The sequence below is a fragment of the Gopherus flavomarginatus genome, chromosome 10 (genome assembly GCF_025201925.1).
Source record: "Gopherus flavomarginatus isolate rGopFla2 chromosome 10, rGopFla2.mat.asm, whole genome shotgun sequence".
Classification (NCBI taxonomy): Eukaryota; Metazoa; Chordata; order Testudines; family Testudinidae; genus Gopherus; species Gopherus flavomarginatus.
The window spans coordinates 11,341,273-11,368,680 of NC_066626.1; the positions used below are offsets into that span (position 1 = coordinate 11,341,273).

General features: G+C 46.3%; 1 protein-coding gene across 12 annotated transcripts in view; it reads left to right on the plus strand.

Annotated features, from left to right (window-relative positions):
• Positions 1-859: 859 nt before the first annotated feature.
• The window catches only part of LOC127030140 (uncharacterized), a 76,868-nt gene continuing 50,319 nt past the window's right edge, over positions 860-27,408 (plus strand). For 7 of the 12 annotated variants that reach the window (XR_007768309.1, XR_007768311.1, XR_007768308.1 and 4 more), the window contains exons 1-3: positions 860-961; positions 2,385-2,495; positions 24,605-24,689. Coding sequence is in view for 6 of the 12 variants with exons in the window: in XM_050916174.1 (XP_050772131.1) it covers positions 914-961; positions 2,385-2,495; positions 24,605-24,689 (244 nt within the window). In the remaining 6 variants the exon portion in view is untranslated. Of the gene's footprint in view, positions 962-1,616; positions 2,187-2,384; positions 2,496-7,730; positions 7,994-24,604; positions 24,690-27,408 lie in introns of those variants that run through there. The other 5 variants (XM_050916175.1, XM_050916176.1, XM_050916177.1 and 2 more) reach the window with 5 other exon arrangements.

Consider the following 27,408-nt stretch of genomic DNA (forward strand, 5'->3'; position numbering starts at 1 on the left):
CTATGTTAAGTCAGCACATAGTCCAAAGCCTGAAATCACTGAAGTGTTTCACAAAGTACAGACTGTTTTTAACTTGGACCAGAGCAGGAATGACTAGTTTGGCCTATAGAGAATTCAGTGTAAACACAGCTCATGTCAAAATTGGAAGGTACTTAAGGTGTATCAAGAGCTCTATTTACTCCCTTCTACACCAATCTCGTGTTAGGGGTGTAACGTTATCTAATTAACATATGCCCATGCAAATCATTGTTGTTACCACTGTTATATAATTGCAACGAATCTTATACAAAGTGTAATGTATGGCCAGAAAGCTTTAAGCATCCTGCAGGATACCTGACCCAGAGTCACCCATTGGAGGGATGTTGGAAAGGTGTGTGAATAGTAATTAAGGCCATTGCATGGTAGATAGGCTAGAACTTTGAAATGCAAAGCTGTATGGTTAGAAAGGAGAGGTAATACTAATTGCAGGTGTGTACCCATATCTCGTCTGATGCTAACCATGTAACCAGACAGTTCCTGTCTGTCACTATTGAGTCGGAGACCACAAGGCCATGTTAACATTTAGTAACCCCCCTGTGAAAGGCACTGCCAATCACCTGAGAGTGATGGGAAACAGGCAGGTGCCTTACGTTAATCTGGGTGGGGAATTACCGGTGATGCTTAGGAAATGGATCGACTTCCAATGTCCCCTAATTGCCTAGTGTTGGCGGAAGGACTCCGGGCTGCCAGGAGAAGGCTCGCAGCTGAATGAAGATGCCTGGGCGGGGCTCCCAGTCCCTTTCCTCTCGGATCGGCTTGGCTGTGAGCCTCGGGCCTGTTTCCGACAGCGCTGCTCGGAGCGAGTCAGCGCCGCGCCGAGCTCAGAGCCGCGCCGATCTCCTCACCCACACACCCCCGGCTCTGCGAACACAAGATGGCCTCCCGCCGGCCGGGCCCCGAGTCCGCGCGGCGCCAGCGGCGGGTGAGTCTCGTGAGCGCCGAGAGCGCGGCCCGCTCCCAGCGCCGCGGGTCGCTGCCCCCCCCTTCTCATTCCCCCGGGGGCGAGTCTCTGCCCCCCCTTCTCCTTCCCCCGGGGAGGCTGGCGGCCCCGGGCTTGGGGGCGGGTCTCTGTCCCCCCCTTCTCCGTCCCCCGGGGGCGGGTCTCGGTCCCCCGCTTCCTTCCCCCGGGGGGGTGGGTGGCGGCCCCGGGCCTGCGGGCGAGTCTCTGCCCCCTCCTCCTTCCCCCGGGGGGGGGTGGCAACCCCGGGCCTGGGAGTGAGTCTCTGCCCCCTCCTCCTTCCCCCGGGGAGGATGGCGGCCTGGGGGCGGGTCTCTGCCCCCCCTCTTCTCCTTCCCCTGGGGGAGTGGCAGCCCCAGGCCTGGGGGCGAGTCCCTACCCCCCCTCCCCCTTCTACCGGGGGGGTGTATGGTGGCCCCGTGCCTGGGGGCGGGTCTCGGTCCCCTCCCCTTCCCCATAGAGGTGACGGCCCCAGGCCTGGGGGCGGGTCTCTGCCCCACTCCCCCTTCCACCAGGGGGGGGGCTGGCGGCCCCGGGGCTGGGGGCGGGTCTCCCCAGCATGGATGTCATGGGGGGGGGGTGTCTGCTCCCCCCATGGAGGTCGTGAGGGGAAGGGGTTGCCAGAGCTCTTCCTGAGAGTGGGGCTGAGTCTCTGCCCCCTGAGGAGGTTGTGGGGGAAGGGGATATGGGCTGTGTGACGGAGGGAGGGGCTCTTCTCCGCCCCAGGGAGGTTGTGGCAGGAGGGCTGCCAGCCCTGTGACTGAGGTAGAAGTTGCCTGGGCTTTGGCATGGCTAGGAGGAAGTGTGGCCTGGAAGGTAGGGATTTGCCTAGGGCGTAGGAGGTCCGGGTTCGGTTTTCTGCTCTCACACAGTCTTCCAATGTGACCTTGGCTGAGGCATTTAGGCTCAGAAATTTCACGGTGTTTAGGAGTTGGCATGCTCAGCATTGCAATTCCTAGCTAGTTTAGGTATCTAAATCTCATTTTTGAATCTTACTGTCAAAATGAGAGATGTAAGTTTCTAAATCGGCTAGGCATTGAGGATAACATTAAAGACTATCCTAACACATGCATATGAAGGGACAGAATATAGGTTCCATGCATAACTTCAATTTGGTACTTCTTGACTTTTAAGTGTATAACTTTGTGACCTTGAAGTTCAGCTTACCTGAGGAAGAAGGAAACAAAATGTGCGTTGAGTGAGAAGGGAAAAGGAAGCATCTGGGGGATGGAGGGGAGGACATGCCTGAGAATTCATGCTCTAATGTTTACGTCAGATAGTGCTGACATAAGCCTTACTTAACCACAGTAAAAATAAATACACCTAATATTGGTGAGGTTTTTTTAACCTAGATGATTCTAAAACATTGTCTTATTTCTAGTTCCAGGTAGATGACCAAACAGAGATGCCTTCTTGTGTAACTGTTCTGATTATTGGAGCTGGATGCCGGGGAAAACACTACTCTTATTTTGCTGTGCATTTCCCCAACCGAATGAAGGTAAAGATGTGATATGCTGTCAATGTTTTTCAAGTGGTCATGTGTCTTATGGTTCTTAATTTGAACAGAGTTCTTCTTGAATTGCAGCAATCACCATATAAAATGTGAGGTAAATTACTATAGTGTTTGAAAGTTGTTAATGAGAAAACAGATCTTTTCCTAATATCTTACTCCTTTATTGGTTCATAACTCATAACAGCAGGAATATTAAATTTCAAACATAGCATTTGCGATGCCTTGTGTTAGAAAAGTGATGTTTTTAACGACTATATTTACCTTCTGAAAGTCCTGTACTGAGTGTGAGCACTCCATTGTTTAAAGTTCGGAATTGCAGCTAGAGCCACTGGGCATGTGCACGCTGCTGGGGAACTGCAGCATGTTTGTAGAGACGGTTAAGCTGGAGCATTTACAAGCAATCTGACAAAACTGAAGTTGGACTCTCTTCCCTCCTCTTTCATTATCCTACATGAGAGTGGTGTTTTGATTTAAAACAAGTCCCCTTTGAGCACTTATACTTACCTGCAGCGGTTATAGATCCGACTGCAAGTGAGCAATTTGTGAAGGAGAGCGAGAAGAAGGGACACAGAACTGGTGTTCAAGTGCACTACTAGAAAAATGCTTGACATCGTATTCTCCAGCTATTAAATTACACTCAGCGCAGTCTAAAGAAGCTCTTGACTAAGTCAACACTAAACTTAAGACTTAAAGGCCAAAGTCTGGGCCGTGCGCACAGCACCTTCTTAGTTCGTGGTATAGTACCTGTGGGTTTTGGCCAGTGGATCTGAGAGCACACTTTCCAACAGCTAGCAGTGTTGTAATTGTAATTGTCCTCCTATCTCCTTAAAGTAGCAATAGAGGTGGTGATAGTCAAGGACATTGAGGAGCAGAGTCTAATCCCAGCTCCTTGTTAGACACATCAGGAGCCTACTCTGTTGTTATGCCCTCTTCAGTTTAACTGTGTCAGTAAACCAAATTTTGTTATACAAATGCCAAACTGCCCCCCCCCCAACATCATGGTACTATGAGCATGAGATTTCCTGCGCTTAGTTTTTGCTCTGCTGTCCACTTCTGATTAGTGCTGACAGCAGTGAGTGCTGGAGGAGTGGCCATGGTAGAGGATCCTCCCATGCAGCAAGGTGCCTGCAGTTGTTATCTTAGCCACAGTCCTGGCAGGAGATTTTCAATGTGTGGTGCTTGCTAATCTCACTTGTGGAATGTCCCACTGATCTTGCTAATGACTTCATTTTGGGAGTACCAGGCAATGGCATGCAGAGACCCGAACCTTCCACACATGCTGTTTAACATACAGTCAGTTGCTAATAAGACAATTGCCACCTGTATTCTGGTAATGGATAAGATGCTTGGCCTTTTGTGTATTACTAAAACAAGCTGGCGGATCCTGTTAGTCCTGCGATGGCTTGGTTTGCTCCAGTGGAATAACCAGTGCAAATGTAAGGCCTTGACTACCCTGGCACTTTACAGCGCTACAACTTTCACGCTCGGGGTGTGAAAAAACACCTCCCTGAGTGCTGCAAGATACAGCGCTCTAAAGCCTCAGTGTAATCAGTGCCGCAGTGCTGGGAACGCTGCTCCCAGCGCTGCAAGCTACACCCGTAAGGGATGTGGTTTACGTGCAGCGCTGGGAGAGCTGTCTCCCAGCGCTGGCCCTCCGACTACACTCACACTTGGCAGCGCTTTGAAATTTCAAGTGTAGCCATACCCTAAGACTCTGGAGGATCAGCAGGAGTTTGTGGCTATGGCTTTTGCCTCTGCACTTTGCAGGGTCCCAGAGCCCGGACTCCAGTCTCAGATCAAACATCTACATCACAGTTAAAAAGCCCCACAGCCTGAGCCCTGTGAGCCTGAGTCAGCTGACATGGGCCAGCTGTAGGTGTTTAGTTGCAATGTAGACATACTCTCAGACAGCAATGACAATTATCTGTGTACTAGAAGAATGTCTTCCATGGCTGATTAAAGTCAGTGACAAGACTTTAGACCCATTATTACAAGAAACTGTTAATGGTTTTCATGTTGAGGGCAACAGGCTGTCCATAGTCTTACAAACAGCATTTGACTTGCTCTGGAAATTCACCAACTATATCACAGCCTTGAATATTTTGTTTAAATGGAAGATTGAAAAGGTGGTGGTGGGTTTTGGTTTGCAGGATTCCTATCCATCTGGCTTCAGATCTCAGAATGGAAGAGAGACTTATTGTATTGACAGTTGATCTCAAGTAATGATGCCCAGCTGATTCTACTAATTATTTCTGCTTTTTAATGCCATTCACCACTGAGGTTTTTACCCTCCTGTAGGGTCTTGTAGGGATAGACAAAATGACCCTTCAGTGGTTGGTTCCTCCCTCTGTACAAGATACAGAGGATAGTATTGGGCAACTGCTGCTCCTTTCCAAGGCTCTTGCACAGAGAGTTCTTGATGCCCCTCCTGATCAATGTGTATATGAAGCTACCAGGGGAACTAGTGTAACATACTGGGCTGAAATATCATCACTATGATGTTGGTGATAGTAGCTAGAGGAGAGAGTCTGATCAGTGTCCATGCTAATTGAATGGGTTTTGCCTGCTTCTTGCCAATATGCTTTGCAGGTCTCTGGCAGGCCTATTTGGCCCATTGCTGTCCCTGAATTCTTAGTGCTTTTGAGGCGATGAAAGTCCCAAAGTCTCTCCAGATCCGCGAGAAGGCTCTGCTGCTTCTGGTCCAGTCCCGAGTTTAGCATGCTCTTACGTTTCCTTGTTGGTACCCCTGAACTGGCCACCTGTCTTGAGATTTATACCTTCACCAAGATAATATCATGGTTCCATAAAAGGAGATATTTGCCTCTTTGTTTTGCCATTGGCTGTTACTCATTCTCACTATCTCACTCATTCCTTACATCAATCGATTACATGTTCATAAGCATGAATACAACTGATTATATAGAGCTATGCAGCTTTAAGCAAGCATGTAACATCATTGAGGCTTTCCTCGGCTCGTAGCTTTGTAATGGCGTTAACAGGATACAGTTCAGCCCACACCTTAAAGAGCAAACGGGGGTGGGGGACACTTCTGGTTACAAGAAGCGCAGTTTGTGACTGGTTGGGGAGTTTAACTTCAATGTTACCCGCCAGTCTTGGGAGTATCTGCTCTCCCTTTGCAGCTTTCCCTGACCTTGGTATTTCCGGTGAGGGCTGCCCCAGGCACCTCTGTGCCACAACATCTTTGACATGCTTCCAGGTCCAGATCAGGCTTGTCAGGATTTTTAAACCTTGAATGATCTGGGCTCAAGTTGTCTGAGAGACCTCTTGTCCTATACTCCATCACAGCAATGGAAATCATTTGGGATACAGTTGTTCTCTGGAGCCAGTGGGAGGTTGTCCATGGTAGAGGGTCTCCACCTTTTGAATTTGCTCCACTTGATAGTTCAACAGAGCTTGGGTTTGTTGAGCTAGATATTCAATGTCAGACTTAATTATCTGATCTGATGCTTGATTGCTTTTGTTTGCCAGCTTGGGTTTTATTTTCATTAATTTTGTTGCAATTTAAAGATCATTTCCTACAGTAAGTGGTGTGGTGTTTTATTCAGTCAGGTTTTAAATACTCTAAATGATGTGGCTTTAATGAGGAGATATTTCTACAACCTGTTAAATGATTCAGGATTTTTTTCCTGAAATTTAGCCTAAAATTTTCTTTGCTAAGTTTTCTTTCCTGACTCCTAGGTTAAAGTGTTAGCAGTGTTTTGAATATGTAAAATGCTGTGTTGTTTTTATTTTATTGTTGCTAATAGTGACCCCTTGATTTAGGCTTCCTAAACTTAACCATTATGAAAGATTTTTGTGGTCTCTTTTTGAGGAAACACTAAACCCTTCATTGTGAGCAGCAGGTCTTTGGAATTTGGCATGCGAAAACCCTGGGCTAGAGATGTGCCTTTCTCTTGTCCAGGGTGGATAAAAATTGCTTTTTTTTTTTTTTTTTAAAAGAGGGGGGTATTTAAATCAGATTTTTTTAATTTGAATATTTAAAATTAAATTTGAAATTATGATTATGGTAAGCCCTTAATTTATTGTAAACTTTAAAAAATTATTATAGTAAATTTAAAAAAAATTAAGCAATATGTGTTTGTTAAATTTTAAAGAAAATCAAATTGCTGAACTGGTGCAAGTCACTGGCTAAACTCTTGAACTAGAATTAGCTGAAGTGCTAAACCAGCTTTTAACAGTAGTAGACTTTTCTGCAAGTGTGGAGAGAATATTTTCAGTTGATGACTATAATTCATTCAAAGAGGCCAGTGGAAGTTGAAAAAGCTGGAAAGCTTGTTTCTTCTTCCAATCTATGAGTAAAAAAACAGCTTTGAGAGGAGATCTAATAGTTCTAAAATCTTGAAGGATGTTTCTGGTCATCACGATCAGTTCAATTTATTAACTACAGATGATACTTTGTTTAATTAATCATATAGTCTTAAATGCAAAACATGTTTTGATGAACATTCCTTCTTAAATGTGCCAGATACATAAGAGACTTTCTTATTAGTTAAATAAAACTAAATTGCTGGGTTTTGTGCATTTTAATTGAATTTGAATTTCAGCTTGACAAAAATCACAAGTTAAAAAATTAGGGCATATCTACACTACAAAGTTAAGTTGACGTAAGGCAGCTTATGGCGACCTAACTGTGGAGGTGTACCCACCGCAGTGCTCTTCCTGCCGCTTTAACTCTCCTGCTACACCGACCTGGAGGAGAGGCAGAGCTTTTTGCAACCTAGTTAGACTAAGGCAGTGTCCGTTTAGACATTGCTTATGTTGCCTTAAGTGGCTTCCAGGAGCTGTCCTGCAATGCTGGTCACCGTTTTCAACTCCACTGCTCTGTAGCCAGGTAGAACATCCCATCCCCTTTAAAGCCCCAGGAAGTTTTGAAATTGCTCTTCCTGTTTGCTGGGCATGGAGAGCTCACCTAGCAACTGCCCAATTGACTGCTGGCTCCATGCAGAAAATGTGCTTCTGCCTGGAGTACACGGGAGATGGTGGATCTCCTGGGTCTGTGAGGAGAGGAGGATGTGCAACCGCAGCTCCGCTCTAGCCGCAGAACTTGGATATCTATGGCAGGATCGCTTGGAGCATGGTGGAGAAGGGCTGCAGCTGCGACACGCTGCAGTGCAGTGTCAAAATCAAGTTGCTGAGGCAGGCATACCGGAAGGCAAATAGACACTCTGGTGCGGAGCTGTAAACATGCTGCTTCTACAGGGACCTGCGTGCCATCGTTGGCAGCAACCTTACCTCCACCCTCAAGAGCCCTGTGGGTACTTCAGGGCTGGAGTTGCTGGTCACCAGAGTGAACACAGAGGACGACATGTTGGATGAAGAAATGGAGGCGGAGGAGAATGAGAGACAGGCAACAGGGAGACCCCGTGGCATGGAGAATCAGGATCTCCTTTTGAGTCCTGAGCTGTCTAGCCTGTCCCAGCAGGCCAACCCTGGCAAGCCGGATGCAGGGGAGGGAAGTTCTGGTAAGCACTGTGCTTCAGTACTGCAGGGACACATCTGCTCACGTACTGCTTTTTTAATTGGGCTACAAGAGGTAGTGAAAAAACCAGCACAGAAACAGTTATCTGCTTCTCATTCTCCTGTACAGCTAGGCAGGGGGGCCCTGCAGAAAAGTTTGTTTATGCACAATGGGATATCCCATGAATCTTCCATAGAGATCTCTTGGAAAGTTTCCTGGAGGTAATCTGCAATCCTCTGCTGAAGATTTTTTGAGAGGGCTGCTTTGTTTCTTCCCCTGTGGAGGCCACTCAGTAATTACCTCAGCAGGCAGGATAGAAGCACACAGGGCAGCAGCATACAGTCCCAGGGTATGGCTACACTGGAGAGTTGTAGCAATGGGGTGGGTTTACAGCGCTGCAACTTACTGTCCACACTTGCAAGGCACATACAGCGCTGCATCTCCCTGGCTGCAGTGCTGGCTGTGCTCCTGCTCTGCCTGGGGAATAACGATTGCAGCGCTGGTGATGCAGCGCTGCTCCGCCAGTGTGGCCACCAAAAGTGCTGTAATTGGCCTCCAGAGTATTCGAAGGTATCCCAGAATGCCTGTTCAGCCACTCTGCTCATCAGTTCAAACTCTACTGCCCTGGCCTCAGGTGACCCGTCCTTTAAATGCCCCGGGAATTTTAAAAATCCCCTTCCTGTTTGCTTAGCCAGGTGTGGAGTGCAATCATAATCTTTCCAGGTGACCATGCCTCCACGTGCCAAACGAGGCCCAGCATGGAGCAATGGCGAGTTGCTGGACCTCATCAGTGTTTGGGATGAAGAAGCTGTGCAGTCCCAGCTGCGGTCCAGCACTAGGAATTACGATACCCGTGGGCAGATCTCAAGGGCCATGCTGGAAAGGGGCCATGACCGGGACGCGATGCAGTGCAGGGTTAAAGTGAAGGAGCTGCGGAGTGCCTATTGCAAAGCCCGCGAGGGAAACCACCGCTCTGGTGCTGCCTCCATGACCTGCCGTTTTTACAAGGTGCTGAACGCGATAATTGGGGGTGACCCCACTGCCAATCTGACGACCATGATGGATACTTCAGAGCGGTGAGGGAGAGTAGGAGGGGGAGGGGGAGGAAACCGAGAGTGAGGGTACTGGGGGGAGGGAGACACCCAGGAGGCATGCAGCCAGGAGCTCTTCTCAAGCCAGGAGGAAGGTAGCCAGTCACAGCAGCCGGTACTTGGTGAAGGAAAAGCAGAGGAGCAGGTTCCCGGTAAGTGGCTTTTATTTTCAGGATGGAAATGTTTCGGGAGAGGAGGGAGGGTTAGGGCTGCATGCATGTGTAACCCTTTTGCCCCTCTGAGTTGGCAGCAACAAAGGCCGGGTTCAGTACCCAGGGGTTCCGTTTCAGTAACACAATGCATAACCGGCTCGAGCCCCCAGCCAGTGACCTGGGACACTTACATACCACACCCCCCTGGGCGCCTGTGGGAGGCAATACTTCCCCTCTCGCAAGCACGGAGTCTGAGTGTAGCAAAATCTTTTTAATAAAAGAAGGAAACAATGCGGCATCACGTTGGAGAAACACCACAAAGAGGATTATAACACAAACCATAAACAAACAAACAAACCCCAACCCCAGGTATGTTTGTCAATGTCCTTTTCCCCTTAGGGTCTTAAGTCCAATCACCCCAAAGTCCAACAACCCCAAAGTCTCTGGTCAGTGCCACCCCAAAATTCGAGAGTTTATCTGCAGTGTTACCCCCCCCCCCAGCCTGGGTGGAAAGGGGGGGGGGGGAAGTCCACACAGGGGGTTAAGGGGCACCTTATGTGGGCCAGGGCCAACTGCTCCGCCTCTCCATTGAGTTCTGGAGCCTTCACCACGACCAGCTCCACCACACCAGCTGTGCCGCTCCTCCAGCTGTCCCTGCAAACTGCTTCAGTCCGCTCACTGTTCCATGGGCTGCTCCAAAATGCTGCAAACTGCTCTTCTCTGCTAGCCACTTAACAATAGGTCTTCAGGCTCCCCCACTAGTTAACACAGCACTCTATGATCTCAATTCAGTTCTTTCAGTGATTTCAGCTCTTAGTAGGGGAGCCCTGGTCCTGGTGCACCATTGGCCCAACATGAATTCAGCTCAGCAGTCTCTAGATGGACTTCTAATAGAATAAAAAATTAGCTCTACTCTTTAACATTGGAGAGAGGAGGATGTGCAATTGGTGTTCCAGGCCCTCAAAAGAGGCCTATACAATCAGGTACACACACCCGTCCCCAGCCTCTCTCAATTCATGGGGTTTTGGAACCAATGTCCCATGTTCAGCAAGTACCACCCAACTGAGATTGAGTCATTTCTGTCACAAAGCAGTCCCATCCCAAGCTGCTGTGGGGTTATGCTAAGTAGGGGGGTGGATGCCAATGCAAATTCTTAAAATTCTTTCCACACTCTACAATTCACCATCAGATGTCAGGGTAGCGCTCATCCTGACTCTGCTTACACATGCATGCCTAGATGTAGAATAGCCCATTGATGTGGTCTAGCACGTCGTGGTAATCGGCCTCGGTAATCTCTTCAAACGTTTCAGCCAGAGCTTGGACAATGCGCTTGCGCAAGTTTATAGGGAGAACCACTGTGGTCCTTGTCCCAGTCAGGCTAACACGTTTCAGCCACTGTGCCGCGAGGGGTGGGGGGACCATTGCTGCACACAGGCAAGCTGCATACGGACCAGGGCAGAATCCGCATTGCTGTAGAAGCTCCTCCCGCTCTTCCCAGGTGACCCACAGCAGCGAGATAGCTTCCAGGATTAACTCCTGTGGAAAATGTTGGGAGACTATTCAGTGTAGATGCCGCCTGCAGCAGTTTGCTTTCCCCAACGCACAGAAACCCCTGCACATCCCTGAAGCAATCAGTCCCCCTTACTCACTATTTCGTGGCTCCTGTGGGTTATGTGTGCTCTGTTTGGTATGGGAAAAGTATGCTTAAGTGAAGACTGTAAACTCCATTGTGTGGGAATAACTGGGTGAGATTATAAACAATGCAGCTCTGTTAACTGTTGCCATTTTTGCCTTTCGAAAAGTGTCCTTGACTGCTCGACTGCCCGTATCATCAACTGCTCAGAGGCTACAAAACCTCGGGAAGAAGCCACGAAAAAGCAAAGAAGACATGCTGAAAGCAGTTATGGATCACTCTGCCAGAGAGAGTAAAAAACTGCAGGACTGGAGGGCAAGGGAAAGCAGGCTCCGCCAGAGAAACACAGCGGCTTAGAAGAAAAGCACAAAACAACTGATAAGCATCCTGGCGCGGCAAGCGAACTCTATCCAGTCACTCGTAGCCCTGCAGGCAGAGCACTACCGTGCCGCCCCTCGCAACCCCCCGTCCCAAAGCTCTTTCCCTTGTGCCCCAGTGTCAGCTACAAACCCCCTTCCCCAGCATCCAGGTTCTTACCACCACCAGCTGCCCCCAACACCTGTACGTTCATGAACCAGCCCTGAGAACTACGACCCTTACCCTCTGCACTCAACCCCCATCACCATGCAGTATTTTCATCCTGAAGTGCAGCAGTCATTGCACAGCACTCCAGACAGGACATATTCAAACCTGTGACTGTACAGTTCACGCCCCCCCGCCCTTTTAGGTTCCCAAAATGTTGTGTGTCTGTCAAGAAAGTTATTTTCTTTTCAATAAATGAATTCTTGGCTTTGAAAACAGTCTTTATTATTGCAGAAAGTACAAGGATACCTTAGCCTAGGAAAGAAAACAGGCACTGCAAATCATTTCAGGAAAAACAGATTCCTACTAACATTGTAACTACTGCACTTCACTCCCGTGCAAGGCACCAAACATTACTGTTGGTTTTCAGCCTCAAATTCCTCCCTCAAGGCATCCCTAATCATTGTAGCTCTGTGCTGGGCCTTTCTAGTAGCCCTGCTCTCTGGCTGTGCAAATTCAGCCTCCAGGCGTTAAACCTCGGAGGTGCATTCCTGACTGAATGTTTCACCCTTCCCTTCACAAATATTATGGAGGGTACAGCACGTGGATATAACCGCAGGGATGCTGCTTTCCCTCAAGTCTAACTTCCCATACAGAGATCTCCAGCGCCCTTTTAAACGCCCAAAAGCACACTCCACAGTCATTCGGCACCGGCTTAGCCTGTAGTTCAACCGGTCCTTGCTCCTGTCAAGCTTCCCTGTATATGGTTTCATGAGCCAAGGCATTAACGGGTAAGCGGGGTCTCCAAGGATCACAATGGGCATTTCGACGTCCGCTACTGTGATCTTCCGGTCTGGGAGAAAAGTCCCGGCCTGCAGCTTCCTGAACAGGCCAGTGTTCTGAAAGATGCATGCATCATGCACCTTTCCAGGCCAGCCTGTGTTAATGTCAATGAAATGCCCACGGTGATCCACAAGCGCCTGGAGAACCATAGAGAAATCCCCCGTCCGATTAATATACTCGGATGCTAGGTGGAGTGGTGCCAGAATAGGAATATGCATCCCATCTATCACCCCTCCACAGTTAGAGAAACCCATTTGTGCAAAGCCATCCAGAATGTCCTGCACGTTCCCCAGAGTCACGGTTTTTCTTAGCAGGATGCGATTAATATCCCTGCAAACTTGCGTCAACACGATTCCAGTGGTCGACTTTCCCACTCCAAACTGGTTCGCGACCGATCGGTAGCTGTCTGGAGTTGCCAGCTTCCAGATTGCAATAGCCACCCACTTCTTCACTGGCAGGGCAGCTCTCAACCTCGTGTCCTTGCGCCGCAGCGTGGGGGCGAGCTTAGCACACATTCCCATGAAAGTGGCTTTTCTCATCCGAAAGTTCTGCAGCTACTGATTGTCATCCCAGATTTCCATGACAATGTGATCCCACCACTCAGTGCTTGTTTCCCGAGTCCAAAAGCGGCGTTCCACAGCGCTGAGCATTTCCATGAATGCCAGCAGCAATTTAGTGTCATACACGTCAGACGACTCGATATTGTCAGACTCCTCACTGTCACTTTGGAGCTGAAGGAATAGCTCAACTGCCAAGCGTGATGTGCTGGTGACGCTCATCAGCAAAGTCCTCAGCAGTTCGGGCTCCATTTCCCACAGAAATCGCGCTGCACAGAAACCGTTGGGAGACTCACAATGGCGCCAAACATGGACGGAAAAACAGTGACTGCTGGGATGTGAAGCGATGCGTCATGGGGTGTTGGGACAGGAAGCAGAGTGACCCGCACCCTTCCGTCTCCTTCCCACAACCCACAGCTCCAAAATGGGACTAGGTGCTCTGTGGAATAGCTGCCCATAATGCACCACTCCCAACAGCACTGCAAATGTGGCCACACTGCAGCACTGGTAGCTGTCAGTGTGGCCACACTGCAGCGCTTTCCCTACACAGCTGTACGAAGACAGCTTAACTCCCAGCGCTGTACAGGTGTAAGTGTAGCCATACCCCCAGTCTGCAGCTGGACCCTTGCAGCCTCGGTTAACCTCAGGCGTGCACCAAGGGAAAGAGAGACAGGGGCTCTTGTTGCTTGTTTGGATCAAGGGTATAAGTGCACTGACAATAACACCTCTATTGTTTTGTTAGCCGCTGCAGATGTGCCCTTAATGGTCTCCCACACACTGGCTGATCACCTCTCTCAGATAAGGAGGAGTAGAGCAAACATGTTCATGGAGGTGCTGCAGTTGTCTGGTGCTTATGAGCAGAGAGGATGGAGTAAGGCAGTCACCATCCACTACATGCTGTTTTTGCAGCAAAGGGGTTTCCCAAATGTGGTGGGGTGATAAGGATGTACGTACCATCTATCTTGGGACCAGACAACTGTGCCGCAGAGTACATCAACAGAAGGGGCTACTTTTGTGTGGTATTGCAAGCGCTGGTGGACCACCAGGGACATCTTACCAACATCAATGCAGGAATGTCAGAGAAGGTGCATGACGCACACGTCTTTAAGAACACAGGGTTGTTCAGAAAGCTGCAAGCAGAGACTTTTTGTCCAGACCAGAGGATTACTGGGGCTGGGGAAATTTCAGTAGTGATCCTGAGAGATCCAGCCTACCTCGTGCTCCCATGGCTCATGAAGCCTTATGTCGGCCACCTTGACAGCTTCAAGGAGCACTTCAACAACAGGCTCTGCAGGTGCAGAATGACTGTTGAATGTGCCTTTGGCCGCTTGAAAGGCTACTGGCATTGTCTATTCATGAGACTAGACATCAGTGAAAAAAATACCGCTATGGCTATAGCTGCCTGCTGTGTGCTTCATAATATCTGTAAAGCAGAGGGAGAGAAGTTTGTGCCAGGGTAGAGTCTCTAAGAAGAGCTCAGCAGGGAGCTATACAACTCAGGGAGGCTTTGAAAGACCATTTTAATAATGAGCCACAGTAATGTGTGGTGTGTGTTGGGTGCCTGTCATTGGTTGTGGTTTTATTTTTTGTAGTAGTATAACATTGCAAATGCACCTATTGCTAATATCTGTGAATGTCAGCCCAAACCACTGTGTTGTGAACTAATAAAAGTGAATTAAGTTTCCATAAATAGACTTTTATTCCAAACACATGCAAACAGATATACAGAAGAACCTCAGTTATGAACACATTGGGAATCGAGGTTCTGAATAACTCTCAAAATGTTTGTAACGCTGAACAAAATGTTATGTATGTTCTTTCAAAAGTTTACAACTGAACATTGACTTAATACAGCTTTGAAACTTTACTATGCAAAAGAAAAATGCTGCTTTCCTTTTTTTTTTTTTTTAAATAGTTTGTTTAACAAAGTACCATACTTGCTTTTTCTTTGGTCTCTGGTGCTGCATGATTGTGTACTTCCAGTTCCGGATGAGGTGTGTGGTTGACTGGGCAGTTTGTAACTCTGAGGTTCTACTGTATTTGTAACTGAATGAAACTTTATAAATACAGGGAAAATAATCTTTGTTCTTTCCCCTTTAAACACATTCACCAACCCTGTCTCACAGATCAGTGTACATGCTGCTGTGATTGTTTATACTCTCTCGCTGGGGTAGAGTGGTAGGGGTATTGCATCAGCCCTGCACACTGTGTGGAATGTGGGGTGGATGTAGGGAGGTCCCAGAATGCAGTTCTCTGGCCACAAAGGGAGGCGAGCATGGATCTGTTGAGCTTAAAGGTTAGTAAGAGTCTCAGGATGTCTGTTTGCTGCTTGAGAAACACTTTCATCTCCTGCTGCATGTCACTCTCCATTTCCTGCACTTTTCTCTTGCATGCACTATCTCTGTCCATTCTGTCTGTGAGCATGATCCTCCAAGCCCTCTGCTTGGTATCCATAGCATCAGAGGCTCGCAGGATCTCTTAGAACATGTCATCCTATGTTGTCTTCCTTCTCCTTACCTGGCTGAGCCTTTCTGCGGGTGTGCATGGAGAGACCCTTAACGCTATGTTTCCAGCTGTAAAAGTTACAATTAGGGCTTCAAGTGATTAAAAGAATTAACTGCAATTAATCACATTAAACAATACAATGCTATTCATTTTAAATATTTTTGGATGTTTACTACATTTTCAAATATTATTTTCAATTCCAACACAATACAATGTGTACAATGCCCACTTTATATTTTTTATTACAGATATTTGCACTTTAAAAAGGTGTTTTTCAATTCACCTCATACGAGTACTGTGGTGCTTTATCATGAAAGTTGAACTTACAAATCTAGAAATATGTTTAAAAAAAAAACAAAAACAAAAACCACCTGTATTCAAAAACAAAACAAACAACGTAAAACTTTAGAGCCTACAAGTCCATTCGATCCTACTTATTCTGCCACTCGCTCAGACAAAGAAGTTTGTTTACATTGATGGGAGATACTGCTGCCTGCTTATTTACAATGTCACCTGAAAGTGAGAACAGGCATTTGCATGTCACTTTTGCAGCCAGCGTTGTAAGGTGTTTACATGGCAGATATGCTAAACATTTGTATGCCCCTTCTGTGCTTTGGCCACCATTCCAGAGGACATGCTTCCATTCTGATGATGGGTTCTGCTTGATAATGATCCAAAGCAGTGCAGACTGACACATTTTCATTTTCACTCGCTAGACAAGGGACATGGGTTCCAAAACCCAGTGAATGGAGAGAGGTTGGGGACTGGTGTGTGTACCTGCTGATTACCATGTGGAGCTCACTACACAGTTCATCACGTTGAACTTTTTTTCCTCTCTTTAAAAATAATAATTTCCTACTTTAAAATAAAAATAAGGTTGCAAAAATAAAGCACTAATATTTAGGAAATGCCAGAATTAAGGTGCCTACGTAAACTTTGTTTCAGCCCCCTTGTGCTTATGCATCATCATAACTATTTACATGACCATTTTATATTTTTTTCCACAGGTTCCCTGCCTCATTCAGTGAATGATGCTCACTGTATGGGTACCTAATCAGTACTTTTTTTTATCCTCATTCAGTGTGGGACCTCATGCTTATTTACTGTACACCATCCAAACCCTGCACAGAATAAGAAATTTTCCCATGGGCATTTTTTATGGCATTCATTACTGTAGCACCTGCGTGGCACTGATTACTGAGTGTTAAAGAACTTAGATGGGGAACTGTGGCTGAGTTTAAGGCCAGAACTATTAAGTGCCCAACTTTGAATGCCCAGGACCTGATTTTATTTCTGAGTGCTTAGTGTTTTTTAGCACTTTATGTATTCACAGCTACCACTGGCTTCAGTAGCAAAAGTGAGTGCTTGGCAGGGCCCATGTATCTAATGTTGGGCACCCAGAACATGAGGAACACACAGTGACCCTCGGGGAGAAGTTTGGTTTAAGTGACTTTCCCAGTATCAAGGAAGAACTATCTGGTGGAGGTGGGAATGGAATCATTTTCCAGGGTAGCATTCAGCTGCTTTAACTGAGTCCCCTGCCTCATTTGCTACTACCCACCTTCCAACTTCTGCAACAAACAAGGCTGGGGTCCTACAGACAATAGCTTCCTTCCGTACACAACCCTGACTGAGTATCTGAGCAACATCTGTCCAGTGTACTAAATGAGGCAGGGGTCCTGTGACCAAAAAAAAAGGGGGCAGGGGGCCAGCATGATTGGAGCTGGGTTGTAATTGACAAGCTTAAATCTGGCACGTCTACATTTCAATTGCTTCAATTTGCAATCTTAATGTTTTCTATGTAGTCTTTTTATATGTAAATGAGAGTAAGGTTTTACTGCTCTTTTGGCACTGCAGAAGCTGTCCAGCTTTGGAACCCGGAGCTGGATTATTGTTCACACATCAACAGAACTGGCTTTGCCCTCTAGTGTCTTCAGATTCTGCTTCTTCACACCTGTGCAAGCCCACTGAATGCAATATTCTATTCAGGTTCTTGTTGCAGCAGAGCTGTGGCAGAGGGTGTAATTTTGAGGACAAGTGGTGTACAGATATAACTGGCAGTTTTGGGGGTATGGACTCTAGTGATGCACTAGGTTGATTTTCATATGTCTACTCTGCAATAAAAAAGCCACGGTGCTGAGTCTCAGCCAACTCAGGTGTACAGCTTGGACTGTTGAGCTAAACATTTGGGCTGGGGCTGGAGCCTGGGCTCTGAGACCCTCTGCCCTATCACCTAGCTCCAGATCCGAGTAGGCTTTCATAGATTTAAAAAAAAATCTTTGGCTGACAAACTGAGCAAACTTGCTAGAGAGTAGACAAGAATAAATGTGGAGCTCCACAAAACCATTGTTAAAGTCATATTACAGAGTATAATCCTCCCTTTGGCTGGATGAATAGCAAAAGGACCTTGCTTTCAGTCCGATGGAGGGGTTAGGTTTCAGTTCTCTTTAGATTTCTATTTCTACCCGTTTCTCAAAGCAGTCAGCTGGTGTCTTCCAGCCCTGCTTCCACCAAGCTTGTCATGCCTGCATTGTGTTCAGATTTCAGGGGGTTGTGGAAGGAGGGGAAGTGCTCTCACTAAGTAGCGCTCGCCTTTCTAATTTTGTCCCTACATACTTGTGTTATTTGTTTATATTCATCCTTTGTAATTTGATATAGTCTCCACTTTTTGTAGGACTTTTTATTTGTAGATCATTGAAGATCTCCTGGTTAAGCCAGGATGGTCTCTTTCTATACTTCCTATCTTTCGCTCTTGTGCCCTTAATAATGTCTCTTTGAAAAAGTGCCAACTGTCTTCTATTGTTTGTTTGTTTCGACGGGGACAGGTGAGCAAACCCCACAGGTAGGTGGGGAACAAGACCTGGGAGATGGGTTGGAAACAGGAGGGAGCCCGGGCTATAATGGCAGAGAGAAAGGAGGGTCAGGGCAAAGCTGGGAGGCAAGATCAAACCAGTATCTTAGATGCCTATATACAAATGCAAGAAGTATGGGTAATAAGCAGGAAGAACTGGAAGTGCTAATAAATAAATACAACTATGACATTGTTGGCATTACTGAAACTTGGTGGGATAATACACACGACTGGAATGTTGGTGTGGATGGGTATAGTTTGCTCAGGAAGGATAGACGGGAAAAAGGGAGGAGGTGTTGCCTTATATATTAAAAATGTACGCACTTGGACTGAGGTAGATGGACATAGGAGATGGAAGTGTTGAGAGTCTCTGGGTTAGGCTAAAAGGGGTAAAAAACACGGGTGATGTCGTGCTGGGAGTCTACTACAGGCCACCTAATCAGGTGGAAGAGGTGGATGAGGCTTTTTTCAAACAACTAACAAAATCATCCAAAGCCCAAGATTTGGTGGTGATGGGAGACTTCAACTATCCAGATATATGTTGGGAAAATAACACCGCGGGGCACCGACTATCCAATAAGTTCCTGGACTGCATTGCATACAACTTTTTATTGCAGAAAGATGAAAAAGCTACCGGGGGGAAGCTGTTCTAGACTTGATTTTAACAAATAAGGAGGAACTTGTTGAGAATTTGAAAGTAGAAGGAAGCTTGGGTGAAAGTGATCATGAAATCATAGAGTTTGCAATTCTAAGGAAGGGTAGAAGGGAGTACAGCAAAATAGAGACAATGGATTTCAGGAAGGCAGATTTTGGTAAGCTCAGAGAGCTGATAGGTAAGTTCTCATGGGAATCAAGACGGGAAAAACAACTGAGGAAAGTTGGCAGTTTTTCAAAGGGACGCTATTAAGGGCCCAAAAGCAAGCTATTCCGATGGTTAGGAAAGATAAAAAATGTGGCAAAAGACCACGTTGGCTTAACCACGAGATCTTGCGTGACCTACAAAATAAAAAGGCGTCATATAAAAAATGGAAACTAGGTCAGATCACAAAGGATGAATATAGGCAAATAACACAGGAATGCAGAGGCAAGATTAGAAAGGCAAAGGCACAAAATGAGCTCAAACTAGCTATGGGAATAAAGGGAAACAAGAAGACTTTTTATCAATACATTAGAAGCAAGAGGAAGACCAAGAACAGGGTAGGCCCACTGCTCAGTGAGGAGGGGGAAACAGTAACGGGAGACTTGGAAATGGCAGAGATGCTTAATGACTTCTTTGTTTCGGTCTTCACTGAGAAGTCTGAGGGAATGTCTAATATAGTGAATGCTTACGGGAAGAGGGTAGGTTTAGAAGACAAAATAAAAAAAGAGCAAGTAAAAAATCACTTAGAAAATTAGTTGCCTGCAAGTCACCAGGACCTGATGAAATGCATCCTAGAATAGTCAAGGAGTTAATAGAGGAGGTATCTGAGCCTCTAGCTATTATCTTTGGGAAATCATGGGAGACGGGAGATTCCAGAAGACTGGAAGGGGGCAAATATAGTGCCCATATATGGTAAGGTGATAGGGAATAGCCAGCATGGATTTGTAAAGAACAAATCGTGTCAAACTAATCTGATAACATTCTTTGATAGGATAACGAGCCTTGTGGATAAGGGAGAAGCGGTGGATGTGATATACCTAGACTTTAGTAAGGCATTTGATACGGTCTCGCATGATATTCTTATAGATAAACTAGGAAAGTACAATTTAGATGGGGCTACTATAAGGTGGGTGCATAACTGGCTGGATAACCGTACTCAGAGAGTAGTTATTAATGGCTCCCAATCCTGCTGGAAAGGTATAACAAGTGGGGTTCCGCAGGGGTCTGTTTTGGGACCGGCTCTGTTCAATATCTTCATCAACGATTTAGATGTTGGCATAGAAAGTACGCTTATTAAGTTTGCGGACGATACCAAACTGGGAGGGATTGCAACTGCTTTGGAGGACAGGGTCAAAATTCAAAATGATCTGGACAATTTGGAGAAATGGTCTGAGGTAAACAGGATGAAGTTCAATAAAGATAAATGCAAAGTGCTCCACTTAGGAAGGAACAATCAGTTTCACACATACAGAATGGGAAGAGACTGTCTAGGAAGGAGTATGGCAGAAAGAGATCTAGGGGTCATAGTAGACCACAAATTTAATATGAGTCAACAGTGTGATACTGTTGCAAAAAAAGCAAACGTGATTCTGGGATGCATTAACAGGTGTGTTGTAAACAAGACACGAGAAGTCATTCTTCCGCTTTACTCTGCGCTGGTTAGGCCTCAACTGGATTATTGTGTCCAGTTCTGGGCACAGCATTTCAAGAAAGATGTGGAAAAATGGGAGCAGGTCCAGAGAAGAGCAATAAGAATGATTAAAGTTCTTGAGAACATGACCTATGAAGGAAGGCTGAAGGAATTGGGTTTGTTTAGTTTGGAAAAGAGAAGACTGAGAGGGGACATGATAGCAGTTTTGAGGTATCTAAAAGGGTGTCATCAGGAGGAGGGAGAAAACTTGTTCACCTTAGCCTCCAATGATAGAACAAGAAGCAATGGACTTAAACTGCAGCAAGGGAGATTTAGGTTGGACATTAGGAAAAAGTTCCTAACTGTCAGGGTAGTTAAACACTGGAATAGATTGCCTAGGGAAGTTGTGGAATCTCCATCTCTGGAGATATTTAAGAGTAGGTTAGATAAATATCTATTAGGGATGGTCTAGACAGTATTTGGTCCTGCCATGAGGGCAGGGGACTGGACTCGATGACCTCTCGAGGTCCCTTCTAGTTCTACAGTCTATGAGTCTATGAGTTTTTCCCCTTATACTTGCTTCCTATGACTGACTCCTCCGAAGTATCAATGGGATCCTTGGGGGTATGTGTCCCTGCTGAGTATGACATGCAGCTCATTGTAAAAGCAGCATGTTTGCAGTTCTGCACCAGAACGACTGTTAACCTCCCTTGCATTTTGATATGCCTGCCGCAGCTCCTGACTTTCATGCAGCGCTGCTGCGGGTCCTTCATGTAGCCCTGTGATGTTCCTCTCTAGTGTTGTCTGTCACTCCAGTCCTTGACTCTGGGAGCCAGTCTTACCCTGCTCGGCTGTGAGAATCCCCACTTATGGGCTGTTCACTCACAGTCTTAGGCATGTAAGCTGCTCCTTGGATTGTGCAACTGAATGATACTAGCCAATATCTCCAGTCCCAGACACAACCCTAGGAGCCTCTATCTTGTAGTGTCCAGTTATGCACACTGGACGCTGCAAGCTTATATGAGTTCATCAATTTAACAAAGAAATTGATTTGTACCAGGCTTGTTATCCCAAGGGGAGTTTCTTCAAATGCACTGCTTCATGTCGAATAAAACAGATTAACTATAAAGATAGATTTTAAGTGATTATAAATCAAAGCATATATAGTCAGATTTGGTCAAATGAAATAAAAACAAAACACATTCTAAGCTGATCTTAACACTTTCAGTGTCCTTACAAACTTTGATGTTTCTCACCACAGGCTGGCTGCTTACTCTTCAGCCAGGCTCTCTTCCCTTTGATCAACGCTTCAGTTACTTGGTGTGATGTCTGTAGGTGTAGGTGGAGAGAGAGAGCATGGCAAACGTCTCTCCCTTTTATCATGTCCATTCTTCCCTCTTGGCTTTGCCCCCACTCCTTCAGAGTCAGGTGAGTATCACCTCATCGCAGTCCCATACTCGCCAAAGGAATGGGGTGACTCACTTGAGAGTCCAACAGATTCTTTTGTTGCTGCCTAGGCCAGCGTCCTTTGTTCCTGTGAGGCTGGGCTGGGTTTGTCCTGTACTTGCCCTGACAAGGTGTGAACTGCCCCTCTGCTCTTGGAGAGTTTTTGCCTGGGCTTGTTTTAAGCCATGAGGACACATTTTCAACCTCATAACTACATACAGTAATGTTACAGGTTATAATTTCATGTAACAGTTACTATAACATCACTATAACAATTCTCAGTGCATCATGAGCCTTCGGAAGACACCCAGCATGACAAACTTTGCATTGGATACCACACAATCATTTTACAAGGATTAACATGGGGATGCTGGGTGTTCCCCTGAGGTACAGAGCATCACAAGCCCTTCTTGCCCATGCCCTGACCGATTTGCTCATCGATATCAATATTTCTACGGCTGGATCAGAGGTGTGCACGCACAGCCTCTTCTCCCCACAGACCCAGGAGATCTACCACTTCCTGTGTACTCCAGGGACGAGTATGTCTGCAGTGTGGAACTGGCATGGTCAGCTGGACAGTTGCTAGGTGAGCTCTCCAGACTGAGCAAACAGGAAAGGGAATGTCAAAAATTCACTGGCCTTTGAAAGGGGAAGGGCATGCTCCTATGTATCTGACCAGAGGACAGCATGGTTCAAAACGGTGACCAAAGCAGTCACGGTGGGGCATTCTGGGACACCTCCTCGAGGCCAGTAAAGTTGACTAAGTAATGCAGAGTCTAGACTGACACTGCGTCAACCTAACTACATCAACCTAAGTGCTATGCCTCTCAGGGAGGTGGAATTATTAAGTTGGTGTAATGGGTGAGTTACTTCGGTGAGAGTAACATTTTAGTGTAGACACTTACAGAGTTAAGTCAGTGTAATCTGCCTTCGGTTTACTTTACTCTAGTGTAGACCAGGCCTAAGTACCTTTCCCAGACCTGAAGAAGAGCTCTGTGTAGCTCAAAAACTGCTCTATCACTAACAGAAGTTGGTCCAAAAGGCAGAACTGCAGCACTTCTTAGGCAAAATGTATTTTATGGAGGAAAATACAAAATTCTATGCCCAATGCTGCAGAATTCTCTCAGGAGTAGAAGTTGATCGCAGCACTCTGCCCGCGGAACCAGGTTAGGACAGAGTGGGGAACACAGGCCTGCTGGGGGGGTCACAGACTGGGGTTCAGAATAGCTAGTGGGGAGGGACAGACTGGGGAATGGGCTCAGGAGCTAGTGAGCTGACAGCGTTGAGCCTGGGGACGGAGTGATACCAGACACCTCTGTGTTCTTGGGGAACCAGGGTGCAGTATCCAGCCTGACTCAGGAAAGACACCCCACCCCCCACCCTCTGCTTAAATCAAAACCCATCAGAGGAAAAGAACTTGCAGAGAGCAATGAAGGGTGTTGAGAGACACACCTAGACCCCTACTGACAAGGGTGACAAGATTAAGACATCTCCATTAGCATACAGAATGGAGAGCAGAGACGACTTCCCTAGCCCCTACATGAAAGGTGGAACAGAAAGACATCTCAATTTTCATACAGAATGGAGAACAGAGAACCACACTGAATTCTGGGGCTGGAGAAACCCAGCCCTAGGAAACCTAGGTCCTGCAGGAGAGCTCCATTGGGAGGGGACTTGCAGAAGGGAGAAGTAGAGCTCCGTATGAGAATACAAGTGACACAAGCAGCACATTGATAAAATTACAGAATCCCCTTTCTCAGAAAAGTAACCCAAATAAATGAGCATACCCCAAAGTAATAGGCAAATCTGGTAACTGGGGGGAGGGCGTCAGGGACCCATGGGATGGGAGGTGCAAGGACAGGGGCAGACGTGTCTGACTGAATGGGAGAGGCTTGAGGTCAGGCAGGATCTACATGGGGAAGGTTTCCCAACTCCCTAACAATCCCACCCCTCAAAAAATCCATCACACCCAACACCCTCCAGGTTCACTCCTAGGCTCCTTCCCTCTCCCCTGCCCCTCCATTTTCCCTGACCCCCCCAAGCCTTTGCATTGCTTCTGAGAGGTGCAGGAAATACAGTTCTGTATTGTAATTTAAATGAATTATACAAAGTTCTATAATAATATGCCTAGTAAGGAATCTTATTTGTCAAAAAAGATAATTATCAGAATCTTTTTGGTGGAGGGGGGTCTGTATTGTTACAGACATGCTTGCTGACAGATATTTTGAAATAAATTAACAAAATAATTGAAACTGACATGATTATATTGTTATTTTGACAAATAAAATATGCAGAATTTTGCAGAATTTTCAAATATTGTGTGCAGAATTGTTAAATTTTTGGCACAGAATTCCCCCAGGAGTAACCACTGTACAAGATAGATGCATGGGGAGCCAAATTAAGGTTTCGTGGGTGACTGTAAATCTGGCATTTACTAACTTTTGGGTATTTAACTTTATAACCACTGAACTTGGCATTTTGTATGTAATCTTAATTATGCTGTCCTAAATAATTCCTCTTCCTCCTTTATGTGTAAACCCTATGTATACTTGTAAGTGGTTATCCTCTTCCCATATAGCTATTAAGCCAGGTTGTGTTTAGTTCCTGGAATATTTTCACTTTAGTCAATGTCTTCATCTGCCTAATCACTTTGTTGCTGTTCTCTGAATTCCTTTGTGGACATATTTCTGGTATTGACACTCCCACCGCTGTTTGCAGAACATAATAATGTTCTTCTTTTTTTAGGTAGTTGGAGTTGCAGATCCTCGTGCTTTTGCTAGAAATGATCTTCAGAAGATTCACAGCATTGACAAGAAAAATGTATTTAATGGTAATATTTGCCTTGCTGCCTTGTTCTATAGGCCATATTATGAAAGACTAAATTAATGAAATATATTTCTATAAATCCAAACAATATTAGTTTATATGCAGCACTTTTTAGGACACACATCTGGGGACTGTATTTATGGAATATTGTATTATTTTGTATTTAAAAAAATAAAATAAAAAAATGCCCATTCAGGGCTTTGAGCTAACTTGACATAGTTAAAAAAAACCAGTAACTTCTCATCTTGAGAAGGATGATGTTCCCTTGGTGACTGCACGTTAGAGCAGACTTAATTATACCGGATCATAGAAACAACCACTGTTGCCATATTTAGGTAATCTGCTCATGTCTTCCTTTTATGACATTTTATTCTACAGTAATAGCTAAATATTTTTGCTGTGAGAACAATAAGACCTATAATATGATATCTACCACTGAAATCTAAACACTTTTAAATACAGTAGAACCCTGCTTCACTGTGTCTCCATTTACACATTGGAGAATTCTGCACCAAAAAATTAAAAATTCACACATTTTAAAATTCTGCATATTTGATTTGTCAAAATAACGCAATATAATCATGCCAAGTTCAGTTATTTGGGTAATTTATTTAAACGACTATACTATGGATGGAGAATAGGAGTGGGGAGCACTGGAGGAAATCTCCAAATGGCCTTTGTCTAATAGTAATGTAGCTAGTTTTGACTCTTTATTTCTAGTTATTAGTCAATAAATATATGCAGCCATATGCTCAGAATTACATCATAGGCAACTAAAGTACAAGTGAGGGTTGGAGAATCAAAATTTATATTGGCTACTCACCCTCACCAAAAAGGTCAGTAGTAAACAGTTCATGGAGCACATTTTGATAGAACATTTTTCAGTCCAAAAATTTAGACCAGTTATATTGACTAAAGCACCATTAGTATTTATAAGGCTATACTGTCGTTTACAATACAGCTCCTTTACACCACTCTGGCAATGTAAAGGACCTTTACATCTTTTACACGTGTTTTATGCTCCTGGGGGAATTCACTAAGAACAATGGGAACAATTCACAAAGCAGGCAGGCTGCTATATTCTGCTCTGCCTGACAGTGCCTGCCTCATGCCTACCTCCTCAGAAACACACCAAAGCTGTGCCTCCCACACCAGGTGTGCCACAATAGTGAGCGAGAGGGACAAGGTCTCATTCACTGACAGGCTAAACTCCTCCCCACCAGCACTGATTGATGTCTCCTCCTGCCTGCATGCCTGCCAAGCCCAGCACACACACACCCAGTGGTGATTTCCGTCTCCACAAGCTGTTCCAGGTGCCTGAACAACGTCCCTATGCTGCCTGGGAGTGGCGCATGACCGCTTATGTGGCTTCCCTTTACTTCCCTGACAGAAGTAATTTTTCTTTGGGGAAGCAAAGAAATCTGTGAGGGACTAATTCTGCTTGTGTGCAGTGGCACAGAATTCCCACCGGAGTACTCCATTTTCTGGCTCTCCTTCTTAACTAAACCACTGTGAGCCCCCTGGTGGCTGTGGCTCGGGCTGTCAGCCCCTGATGGCAATTATCTGGTTTATGTGGATTTTTGGTTTTCTGATCTGGATAAGATTGGATAATTGGAGTTCCACTGTACTGAATAAAAATAGTGAACTATTTGTTTTGAAGGAAAGTGTGTGAGTTTAGGATGGGATCTGCTTAGTGAGGGAATCGTTAGATCTTGATAAAGTGATGGGGTTTGGTTTAAGCAAATCTGCAGTTTTGGGAACTTCATAGTAATGATTATTGGGGCTTTCTGCATTTCAGTATGTCTGACAGAAGTTAGGAGTATAAGGGGGACAAACTTATCTGATGGTCTGATCTCTGAAATAACACAACTGTGCCTATTTCAGTGTGCATCTGGAAGAGTGCATGCAGTCTGTCTCTCTGTTCATGGGCGGCGAGTTATATACCCACGTGGTGCCCGGGCACTAGCAATATTCAGAGCCCAGGGGCCCAGCTCCACCAATGTTTGGGGCCTGGTCTCCCCCCTGGCCCCACCTACCACCCCCCTGCGCCTCCCCCGAGTGTCCCCAGGCCCCTCCCTTGCTGGCTCTGTGCACGTCCCCTGGCCCCAGAGTCCCCCTTGCCTCTTCCGTGCAGCTCCATGCTGCCTTCCTGCAGCAACTGCTGCCGCAGGGTTCTAGTGCCCCCAATATAAACTGCCATGGCAGACTGACTCTGAGCCTGCCCTTCCACCTCAGACCCTTCCCTTTTCTGGCGGGACTCTCCACCAGCACAGCCCCCCCCCCACCCCCGCCCACAGTCCTTGCCCCATGCTGGGCAAGGAGGCAGCGCTATCCCCAGTGAGGCTACAGTCAGGGTCAACAGCAGGGGTGCACGCAGCACCCCCTGGCACCCACCACGAGGAATAAAAGAGAAATTCCTGGACTTGAGAAGGAGCACATGCAGTGACAGTGGTGGGGGTGAGTGTGCTGCTGGGGGAGGTGGGAAAGGGGGGCTCCTCCCCCAGAGCTCACCGCTACTGGCAGGGAAAGGGCTGGGGGGAGTCCTCCTCTCTGGCCCCTGTCCTGGAGCAGCCTGCCTGCACCCCAAACTGATCCCCAGCCCTGCCCCACTCCAGAGCCCACACACCCAGTCAGAGCTTTCACCCCCCCACCACACCCTCAACCCTCTACCCTAGCCCTGAGCCCCTCCCAAACCCTAAACACCTTATCCCTGTCCCAGACAG